At 45.7% G+C, this 11,837-nt stretch overlaps 1 protein-coding gene across 1 annotated transcript; it reads left to right on the forward strand.

The window, feature by feature from the left end:
- The first annotated feature begins 813 nt into the window (after positions 1–813).
- On the forward strand, positions 814–8,387 carry LOC141182776 (uncharacterized). The gene is made up of 7 exons (XM_073660884.1): positions 814–869; positions 2,645–2,794; positions 2,924–3,100; positions 3,184–3,307; positions 3,391–3,488; positions 3,687–3,777; positions 6,277–8,387. The coding sequence occupies exons 2-7, from the start codon at positions 2,717–2,719 to the stop codon at positions 7,719–7,721; spliced, it is 2,013 nt and encodes a 670-aa protein (XP_073516985.1). The 5' UTR covers positions 814–869; positions 2,645–2,716; the 3' UTR covers positions 7,722–8,387.
- Positions 8,388–11,837: the final 3,450 nt, after the last annotated feature.

Here is an 11,837-nt window from a genome sequence, read left to right on the forward strand (position 1 = left end):
ATTCCGTTTTTTGGGAGGTAAAATTAACAAAAGCCAATAATTCAGGAATTGTTCTTTGAGGGTTTTTTTTATGCCGTCCTGCATGTGGTAAAAGTGATCAGGCAGCGTTATTCTTCGGGTCAGTACGTTTACAGCGATACTACACTTACTGTATATTTTTTTTTTATGTTTTAGCGCTTTTACACAATAAAACAATTTTATAGAAAAAATATTTTTTTTGCATTGCTTTATTCTGAGCGCTATAACTTTTTTATTTTTCGGCTGATGGAGGTGTATGGCGGCTTTTTTTTTACGGAACAAGATGACGTTTTCAGCGGTACCATTTTTATTTCCATTTTGCTTTTTGATCGCATTTTTTTCCACTTTTTGTTTGGCGATATGAGGAAAAAGCATAGTTTTTTGCTCCGTTTATTATTTATTTTTATTACGGTGTGCACAGAAGGAGTTAATTAGTGTGACAGGTTTATAGCTCGGGTTGTTTCGGACGCGGCGATGCCAAATATGTATACTTTTTTTATTTTTGCATAAACATACGGATTTATCGGTTTAATATTTTATTTATTTATTTTGTTTGTTTTTTTTTAACAGTTTGAAAACATTTTTTTTTATTTTTTTTACATTTTTACTTAGTCCCTGTATGGGACAATAATTTTTATTTTTCTGATCACTGATCTCATGTAATGTAATAGACATATATTACATTACATGAGATCTTCACTGACTGATTCACAGTCAGAGTCTCCTGCCTGGCTTCAGAAGCAGGCTGAGCCAGGCAGGACACCATATATGGCAGAGCTGGAGGCGGTCATGTGACCTCCAGCTGCCATAGCAACCCAAGGTCCTGGAAGGTATCAGGGGTCTTCGGAGAGGTAAGTATACCACCCCCTCTCCTCCTGCTGTCTTCTATATGTCTCGATCACTATAGATTGTGGCATATAGAAGACAGCAAAGGGTTAACATCACTGGGACCTGATCCAATCAGGTCCCGATGATGTTCCCTGTCAGAGCTATCGCTCTGCACCGCTCCTGCAGCGCTTGCAGGACCCTGGGGGTCCTGAGCGCTGCGGGACCACCCACCGTTTTTAAACGTCCGTGCTGCACGGGTGGTCGGGAAGCGGTTAACTAACATTGTGCAGTGACTCTGTTTTCCGTATAGTGATGGATATTTTTTGTTGCTAAATCTTTTATATTGTTTTTTCACTTTTAACCTTTTACTAAACTTTTTTAAACAATTCTGATTAGTGCGATCATACAACATACAAGCCTCTGATTGCTCTGGTGCTGCACTGTACTACTGTAGTGCTGTGTATCATCACTGCCTGTCAGTGTAATACTAATTACCCCATACACATGAGTTAAGTGTTGGCTGAATGGTCATTTGGCAGATGGCTATCTCTCCTAACTCCCCTATACACACAAATGTTCAAGCTATGGTTGGTATAAGAGAGTCGGCTCCAGACTCCTCTACAGGAAGAGCAAACGGATTAGTCTCTGAAATTCACGATGCCAAATCCTTCTCTGCCCTGACATCATAGGTCAGAAGGCCCCAAATAAATTATATAGTCCACCAAACCTCCCAAAAATCAGTGCTTTCATGCAACTTTAGTCTAATGTGAATAGGGGGCGATAAAAGGTAACTTATTGGAAGCTGTCTCTGGCCCGGCATAGTAGACTTTCATACATTGCAGGCCCAGACACCATTATTAGGCATTTAAGTATTGTAGTAACTAAGTAGCTCCATATAATCGAGTACTTGGGGGAGGAGGGGCATTTAGCCCATCTGTGTCAAACCTTATTAGATGCCATGTTTGCTTTTGACAGCAGCAAGTGGTTAAACTACCAGGGTTTTTATTACAGCCGCACCTGTGCCATCCCTGCGGTGAACATCTATGTTCTGGTGCCCAAAAGAGTTAATTTTTTTTACAACAAATGTTTAACGTGTTAAAAAATAACAAAATATGTTCTTTGGTATTTGCATGTTTTTTTCTTTTTACAAGAATTGTTGGTGCCAATAATATCTACTTTTTTCTGGTGTTTTTCTTGTAATATAGGAAAGCCTAATGCTAGAAATAAACCCCATAATACACTGTACATGGAGACTTTGTTATCAAATCATTTCTGCCCTCGGTGTTTGTGCAAACAAAACAGCTTTATAAATGCCTCAAACTTCTGTGTGTGAATCAGACATGAGATCTAACGTGATAGAAGATTACAGTCCGGGGAAGACGGGAAACATTCATATAGACGGCCGGTGGAGATGTAGTCAGTGACGGACTGTGGCTAACTATGTTTTAGAGCCGTAGTAGAAGATGTTTTCCTTATTATGAAGTAGTTATTTCCATGTCACGTGTAATAAATATCTCCTGCAGTATTGCTAATGCCGATTCCAGTGTCGGTAAATGAGACGAGAATTAGCTTTATGGAAGATGAGTCTATGAGAAACATGTTCAGCTGCAGACTCCGAGGAAGAAACTGCTTGTTGTCTGTGGCCTAAAATATAAAGGTTTTATTACTAGATGTAAAGAAAAAATGAAATACTGTAAAATAATAAATCTCCTCATATGTTTCCCTTATTATATCCAGTAATTGTATTATTACACAGGATTTTTATGATGTTCCATCGGCTCATCTTCTTCTCATTCAGGTCTCTACAATATTGAATCCTCTCAATGAAGATCTTCTATATAAGAGAATTTTCCTGATTTACCCATCAAGGATGGGTATGGACAGAGACAAGATGGCGGAGAGGATATTACACCTCACCCTAGAGATCCTCTTCCGGGTTACTGGAGAGGTGAGAGATTCTGATGACGTCACATTACATCATTCTTATCTATGGAAATAACAGATGGACAGAACTGGAGAGGTGAGGACTCTGGAAATGTCTGTAGTGAGATTTATTAATGTGTCTCTCTATAACCAGGATTACACAGTAGTGAAGACCTCTAGTGAGCGCTGTCAGGACCCGGTGTCTGAGGGATGGGGAAGACCCCTGAGCCTAATCACTGGGCCTCCACCTCACCCTCTGATACATGAGGACATTAATGACCAGAAGATCCTAGAACTCACCTACAAGATGATTGAGCTGCTGACTGGAGAGGTGACACTGCTGGGAATGCTGGGACATTATACAGTAACGCTATGAAGGGATCGGGGGAATGACGGTATCATTGTATGTGTCAGGTTCCTATAAGGTGTCAGGATGTTTCCGTCTATTTCTCCATGGAGGAGTGGGTGTATTTAGAAGGACACAAAGATCTGTACAAGGACATCATGATGGAGGTTCCCCAGCCCCTCACATCACCAGGTAATAGACAGGACTAAATACACACAACCTATAATTATCTGTATGTAAAGAATGAATTCAGTCCCTGTATGTGTTTCCTCCAGATCTATCCAGTAAGAGGACAACACCAGAGAGATGTCCCCGTCCTCTTCTTCCACAGGACTGTAAACAAGAAGATCCCAATGTTCCTCAGGATCATCAGGTAGATGGAGAGAAGGTGTCATGAGATCTCCCCTATGATGTGTAGACGGCTGTGAAGGTCTTGTGTTCAGTCTTGTTTTATCCACCAGTATTATATGTTTTATACTTGTGTAATGAGAACGGTGGAGATGGCTGGATTAGAGCTGATCATAGATGGGACTTCTCCTTCTGTCTGTGACTTTTACAATATTTGTTTCAGGGTGAAGATCTGACCCATATTAATACTACAGAGACATATGTGAGGGGTGAAGATCAGTGTACAGAGGAGATTCCTACATATGACTACCCAGGTGAGTAGTAACCACTAAATGCAGAGAAGTCACAGATTCTTCCCAGTCACCGGCTGTGGCTGCTTTATTGGTCGTGTAGTCCGGTCATATCACAATCGTGTGATCACCATTTTGCCGCTAGAGCATAGCATTCTCCCCTAGTTACTCATTTTTCTGATGGAGACTGTTGAGTTTGATCATTTCAGTAGATGTGTTATTGTCTATAGTCACAGTTTTTTACTACAGTAGTTAGTGCCCAAAATACTGATTTAACCCCTTCCTGCAGCCAGATTTGTGTTCCTAATCAGGGCCCATTTTTCAAATCGTGTGTCACTTTATGTGGTGATAACTTTGGAATTCTTCACAAAGGATAATAGGAAACAAATGGACCTTACAAATTATTTTCAAACTTCTCTTGAATCCGACAATCCCCTATATACGGTTGTACACTACTGTCTGGGCACATGGCAGGTTAAGAAGGGAAGGAGCGCCATTTAGCTATTTGAATGCAGATCTTGCTGGAATAGTTTACAGACACAATGTATTGGGAGCACTGTTCATGGTCACATGGCAGCTGAAAAGATGGCTACCATCTACTCCGGAGCTATCTACTCCGTTTTCCAGATCCCAGGGATTGTCTTGCTCATCACTTATTTAACCCCTCTACATGGATCTGGAGTTACACAGAGACCCCTAGGCTTGCGCCTCGGTGTTACCTGCTATTCTGTGGAGTGAGATGGAAAGAAGAATAGTCAGGTAGCCGGGTCAGAACCAGGAGGGCAGAGAAAATACAAAATCAGAAGACACAAGAGTAGTCAGTAAACAGGCCGAGGTCACAAGAGGAAACAAATACACAAGCCGGGAGCTGAGCACAGAGGACTGAACCAGAGGAGGACAAGGCTGTATCTGGCAGCTTCCGGCAATATGCTTCCAGCTTTAGTAGGGTGTGGTGCTTTCCAAATGGCTGAAGCAGGGAGCAGATTACTCCAGCTGGACAGCACACACACCCATACTGCCAGACAGGATGGTACTACAGGTCCCAGGCACCCAAATCATAGTGGCTGGACAGAGCCTGTGCCGCCCAGAGCTTCTGGTTCTTACGCCGCCTCCATTACCAGCGCCCCCTGCAGGATGAATAAGTCATTGCCTGATGATAGAAACAGACGTCACAGGAGCAGATCCCAGAGGAGATGGGACCCACCATTTGCAGAAGCCCTTATATGTCACAATGTCAGAAAACCAGGGCTGTAGAAATCCCCATAAAGTGACTCCATTTTGGAAATTATAACCCTCAGTGAATTAATCTATAGGAGTAGTGACTATTTTGACTCCACAGCCAATTTCCTGGAAATTAGCACGCAGTGGATTTTGGTGAGTGAAAATTGCAAATACGAGGGTCAGTCAATAAGTAATGCCTCCTATTTTTTCTCCTTTTAATTGGCAAGAAATTCAAATGCAATTAGATAGGTTGAAAACCACAACATTAACGATTAATTTGTCACTTTTCAATATAAACTCCATCCATTTCCACAGTCTTTGTTTAACAAGGGCATGTATTCCAGCATGGTAAAAAGCATGGTCTTGCTTCCTAAGCCATTGACGCACGGACTTTTTCACGGCCTCCTCAAACTCAAAGTGAATCCCACGATGAGCTTCTTTTAGCAGCCCGAACAGATGGAAGGTCACCACGAATGATGTCATCGACTCGCTGAATGTTGCTTGGAGTCACTGCAGTTACTGGCCTGCCACTCCGCATTTTGTCAGTCAACGGTGATGGCCCTTCAGCTGTGTTACAGCGACAAACCCATCGTCTAACAGTACTGACATCCACTGTTGCATCACCGTACACATTTTTCAGTCTCTCATGAATTTGAATGAGCGTTTCACCTTCTGCATGCAAGAATTCAATCACAGAACGTTGTCTAATACGAACATCGATGTCAGCCATTTTGCAAGCAGATACAGTCCTGCCACCTGTTGGTGCAGGAAGTTGCAATTGCTGTGGATTGGAGAAGAAGGTTTGAGGAACTGTGCCAAATTCGAATATTTAACATAACTACCTTATTTAAGGAGAAAAAAAATAAGAGGCATTACTTAATGACTGACCCTCGTATATTAATTTATTACCCAACACATAGTGCCCAGATTGTGCTCCAGGAGACACACACCGTAAATTAAGTGGGTTCTTCTCACTATAGTAATGCCAAATACATGGAGGCTAAATGTGGTTTGGGTGCACTGCAAGGCTCAGAAGCTGAGGGGAGATTTGACTTTGGGAGAGTGGATATTGCTGGATTGGTTTATGGAAGCCATGTTGTTTTTCAAGAGCCTTTGAGCCACTAATAATATGAAAACATCTGTTTTTCCACTGATAGATGATGGACCTGAGTGGAGACTTGTTTTTTGTGAAATGAATTGAAGTTTTTATTGGTATTATTATCACTTACATAACATTGGTATGAAATGGAATGTAAAATTCAAGGATATTATATTAAAAAATAATATTTTTTTTATTCTTAGCAGATGACTGTATCAGGAGATCAGAGGGACAGCTGACATCTTCAATTTTTAAATCAAATGATCTTGAGATTACACAGTATACAATTGAAGTAAATACCATTACTCCAGATATACCATCATCCCTTCACAGCAAAGATCTGTCATCTGATCCTTTGAAACAGGTCCTGTCCTCTGATTCATTACCGACTACTAAGGAAAAAAAGAGTCACAAAATAAGCATTAAAAAACGAACTGCTCCTAAAGCAAAAAAGCCATCTTCACATTCAAAACCTGGAAATAGTTTTCCCCTCAAAAAGTCTCTTCTTAAACATCAAAAAATTCACACAGCAGAGACTAGATTTTCTTGTTCCAAGTGTGGGAAATGTTTTAACCATAAATCATATCTTGTTTGTCATGAGAGAACTCACACACAGGAGAAGCCATTTTCATGTTCAGAATGTGGGAAATGTTTTAACCGGAAATCAGATCTTGTTAGGCACCAAAGAATTCACACAGGGGAGAAGCTTTTTTCATGTTCGGAATGTGGGAAATGTATTAACCAGAAATCAGATTTTGTTAAGCACCAAAGAACCCACACAGGAGAGAAGCCTTTTTCATGTTCAGAATGTGGGAAAAGTTTTAACCGGAAAGCAAATCTTACTAGCCACCTCAGAATTCACACAGGGGAGAAGCCTTTTTCATGTTCAAAATGTGGGAAATGTTTTAACCGGAAAGCGAGTCTAGATATCCACAAGACAACCCACACAGGGGTGATGCCTTTTTCATGTTCAGAATGTGAGAAATGTTTTAACCAGAAATCAGATTTTGTTAGTCACCAGAGAACTCACACAGGGGTGATGCCTTTTTCCTGTTCAGAATGTGGGAAATGTTTTGTGAAGAAATCATCTCTTCTTAGTCACCAAAGAATTCACACAGGGGAGAAGCCTTTTTCATGTTTAGAATGTGGGAAATGTTTTGTAGAGAAATCAAATCTTAATAAACATCAGAGAACCCACAAAGGGGAGAAGCCTTTTTCATGTTCAGAATGTGGGAAATGCTTTAACAGGAAAGCGCATCTTGAAAGCCACCAGAGAACCCACATAGGGGATAAGCCTTTTTCATGTTCAGAATGTGGGAAATGTTTTGTTGAGAAATCAAATTTTAATAAACATCAGAGAAGCCACATAGGGGAGAAGCCTTTTTCATGTTCAGAATGTGGGAAATGCTTTAACCGGAAAGGGCATCTTGATAGCCACCAGAGAACTCACAGAGGGGAGAAGCCTTTTTCATGTCCAGAATGTGGGAAATGCTATAACCAGAAAGAGCATCTTGATAGACACCAGAGAACCCACACAGGGGAGAAGCCTTTTTCCTGTCAAAAGTGTGGCAAATGTTTTGTACAGAAATCATCTCTTCTTAGTCACCAAAGAAATCACACAGGGGAGAAGCCTTTATCATGTTCTTAATGTTGAATATGTTGGAAATCAACTCTTAATAAAAATCAGAGAAGTCACACCGGGGGGAAGCCTTTTTCATATTCAAAATGTTGGATATTTTTAACCGAAAATTATATCTCCTTAAAGGGGTTGTCCACTACTAAAGCAACCCCTTGTCATTCCTCATGTTTGGCCTGGCTAAAATAGCACTCATACTCACCGTTCCGGCGCTGTTCCTGCGTTGTCATCACTCGCATTTTCGGGGCTTATGTTAGGTTGTTACATCACTGGAGCCCTGCGCCCAATCAGCGCCGGATTCACTGTCCCCTTTTTCAGACTTATTGAACATCAACAGGAAGCCAGGAGTGCGGCTGCTCTCTGACTTCCTCTTGATGTTCAATTTGTCCAACTGTGGAGACAGTGACGCCAGTGCTGATTGGGCATAGGGCTCACATGAGCCCAGGGAATGCAAGTGCCGACAATGCTGGAATGGCGCCGGCATGGGAGATTAGTTTGTGTTTTCACAGAAGAAAACCTGTATGTGTTTGAAAATGTGCATATTGCTCCCCCATCTTAATTAAACAGACGTGATAGAATTCTAATAATCCTTCTACACTGATTGGGGACAGTTCATCAGCATTTCTTTACGCGCAGACACTAATGTCTTCCTTGCAAATAAACTCCACATGTAATTGATGAGAACCGACTCATATCCATTGCATCCACACATGTCGTCCTCCACACCCTGTGGTTCCTGTGTTAAATCCAATATAGTGTTGGTGGCCTGGTATTCAATCCGTTGAAGCTGGCACAGTTCCTGTAGTTGCCATTTCTTGTTGCGACTATGCATCCACTCTGGTACTCTTCCCAAGGCGTAGCTTCTGGGGTTGGACATGGTAGCATCTGAAACCTGCTATGTATGCCTCACCTATGGTCTCCTGGGTCTGTCTATATTCCTCCCTGGTTGTGGAACCTTTGAACGGTGTCTACAACCACTAGTCCCCTGCAGCTCCCCCGGATCGGCCGGGCTGAGTAGTATCCCACCGCTGCCACCAAATGTGAAGACACGGGGTCTTCCATGGACATAATACTACTCAGACATCATAGAGTCAAGCAATATGGCAATACTTTATTTAACCAAAAACAATAAACATATAGAGCAGTCCTAGCAATGACCCAAGATGGTGCAAAATTACACAGTCTGGCCCCTGCGCTTACCCTTCCAGGACCAACTACCTCAACCCCGCACCCCGCTTTGGTTGGACACCCACAGAAAGGAAGTAGCTGCAAGCTTAGGAAGCTGATAGTCCATTCAAGTAAGTGGCCAGGAAATCCGAGGATCCTACCCTGGCTTCTCCGAACATATCCATGGAACCAGGTGACTGGATGGTACCAACCTGGCTTTCTCCGAGTGTACCATGGGTTCCAGTTGACCAAAGGGTCCCACCTGGCAACCCCAAAAAACATATCTGTAGCATCGGCGTCTCTGCTTCGTACTAGGCAGAGACGCTGTCCCTCTCACCTCCCCACTCCTGGAGCGGCGCCCTCCAGCTCTTCTCTCCCTGCTGCTTCCGGCACGCGCTCCTTCCCCGGCAGTGTGCTTAGGGCGCGCGCGCTCCCCCGCTCTTAAAGGGACCGCGCGCGCCGTCCTAAGGAGTCCTCGGCCAATTGCCGGAGGACCTCCCATTTATAAGGCACCTCCTCCAAAATGGAGGTACCCGAGCAATGTTGTTTGCACTGTGTCTCACCTGTGCTTCAGCCCTCAGGTTCCGCTGCTAGCCTGACTTCTCGTCCTGCCTGCCAGCCTGTTACTTACCTGCCTTGTCCGTCAGACCGCTCACCTGGGAGCGTCTCCTACTTACCTGCCTTGTCCGTCAGACCGCTCACCTGGGAGCGTCTCCTACTTACCTGCCTTGTCTGCCAGTCCGCTCACCTGGGAGCGTCCTTCAGTTACCTGCCTGTTACCTGCCTCGTCAGTCAGACCGCTCACCTGGGAGCGTACACCAGTTACTTGCCTGTTACCTGCCTTGTCTGCTGACTGCTCACCTGGGAGCGTCCACCAGTCACCTGCCTGTCTCCTGCCTCGTCTGTCAGACTGCTCACCTGGGAGCGTCCACCAGTTACCTGCCTGTTACCTACTGTCTCCGTCAGCCTGCTCACCTGGGAGTGCCTGCCAGCTACCTGTCAGGTACCCGCCTCGCCTGTCTACCCAGAGACTGTCCCGGTCACTTGCTGTGACCACCTGCCTATCTACCCAGAGACTGCCCCGGTCACTTGCCGTAACCACCTGCCCATCTATCCAGAGACTGCCCCGGTCACTTGCCGTGACCAACTGCCTGTCTACCCAGAGACTGCCCCCGTCACTTGCCGTGACCACCTGCCTATCTACCCAGAGATTGCCCCGGTCACTTGCCGTGACCACCTGCCTGTCTTCCCAGAGACTCCCTGTCACCTGCCGTGACCACTTGCCCGCTTACCCAGAGACTGTCCCCGTCACTTGCTGTGACTACCTGCTTGCCCTCCCTGGGAGTCACCCGCTTCCTTACAAGGACTTCCCCCTTGTATTGCAGCTCAGAGGTTCCACCTCCCAGACCCGTTACAGTTTGCTCGGGCCATGGAACCCGGTGGCACCCAAGCTCCCTCGCTCTCGGACCTATGTCATGAACTGTCCCGTCAGAGGTCCCAGCAGGAGTCCATCCTGAGTCACCTGCGGAATGTCAACTCTCGCCTGGACACTCTGACTGCTCCACCAGCAACCACCGCTAGTGTCATGACTCGCAACCCGGCAGCGCCGCTGCCCACCAATACCATGGCATCCTGTCCCGGACCCCGGCTGTCTGCACCTCCTCGCTTCGGAGGCGACCCCGCTCAAGCTCGGGGCTTCATAAACCAGTGCACCCTGCACTTTGAACTCTTGACTCACCAGTTTATCTCCAACCGGGACAAAGTGGCATTCATCATGTCCCATCTCACTGGGGAGGCACTGGCATGGCTTAACCCCCTGTGGGAGAGAGGGGATCCCCTGGTGTCCGACCTGTCGTCTTTCCTCATTGCTTTCCAGAGAGTCTTCGATGAACCGGGACGAAAGACCTCATCTGCCTCCTCTTTGCTACATCTCCGTCAAGGGAGTCTCACCGTGGGCCAATATGCCATACGGTTCCGCACCCTCGCTTCTGAGCTTGCCTGGGATAATGAGGCCCTGGTGTCCGTCTTCTGGGAGGGTCTTTCCGGTCAGATTAAAGATGAGCTCGCCGGTCGGGATATTCCTACCACCCTGGATGACCTGGTGTCGCTGGCTACCCGGATTGACATCCGGTTTCAGGAACGCACCAAAGAGACCACCCGTGAGAGAAGGTTTCCCCGCCTAGCTCCTACTTTCCAGAAACCTGTCTCCTCTTCTGTCACTCACCCGAGCCCATGCAGATCGACCTGACCAAGGTGGTCAAATCTCGCCAAGAGTCTCGCCGAGCCGAGGGGAGCTGCTTCTATTGTGGCAGTAAGGAGCACCTGATTCGTTCCTGCCCGGAGAGGCCGGGAAACTCCAGTGTCTAGGACCGCTCGGAGAGGTCGCCCTAGACAAAAATAAATCCTCTCCAACCCTGACTTTGTCTGTATCTATCTCCTGGGGAGAGAACCATCACTTTGAACTCGCCCACCTGGATTCTGGATCCGCTGGAAACCTCATCTCCCAGTCTCTGGTTGAGAAATACCGTATTCCCACCAAGTCTCTGGCTGAACCCTTGTCGGTCGCCTCAGTGGATGGAAGACTCCTTCCGGTGACCATCCTGCTCGACACGGAACCCATAACCCTGCAGGTGGAAATGCTACACTCTGAGGTAATCTCCTTCCATGTGTTGCCCGGACTCTCCCACTCCCTATTGCTAGGTCTACCTTGGCTCCAGACACATGAACCCGTGTTGAACTGGCATTCCGGTAAAGTACTCCGGTGGGGGCCGGACTGCCAAAAGACCTGCCTGGTTCCAGTTCGTCCGGTTCGTCCTCCACCTACCCCAGCTAATTTACCCGGTCTTCCGGCTCCTTACTGGACCTATGCTGACGTCTTTGGTAAGAAGGAGGCAGAGACATTGCCACCTCATAGGCCATATGATTGCCCGATCGACCTGGTACCTGGCGCCACTCCACCCC

This window comes from Phyllobates terribilis, unplaced genomic scaffold, assembly GCF_046119375.1.
Source record: "Phyllobates terribilis strain yellow unplaced genomic scaffold, ASM4611937v1 Scaffold_36__1_contigs__length_13169755, whole genome shotgun sequence".
Lineage (NCBI taxonomy): Eukaryota > Metazoa > Chordata > Amphibia > Anura > Dendrobatidae > Phyllobates > Phyllobates terribilis.

Excerpts from the sequence above, each read along its gene's own strand:
- LOC141182776 (XM_073660884.1), top strand. The coding sequence starts at position 2,717 with ATGGGTATGGACAGAGACAAGATGGCGGAGAGGATATTACACCTCACC. Across the intron at positions 3,101-3,183 it reads TTGAGCTGCTGACTGGAGAG|GTTCCTATAAGGTGTCAGGA; the intron begins GTGACACTGCTG and ends TGTATGTGTCAG. Across the intron at positions 3,778-6,276 it reads TCCTACATATGACTACCCAG|CAGATGACTGTATCAGGAGA; the intron begins GTGAGTAGTAAC and ends TTTTATTCTTAG.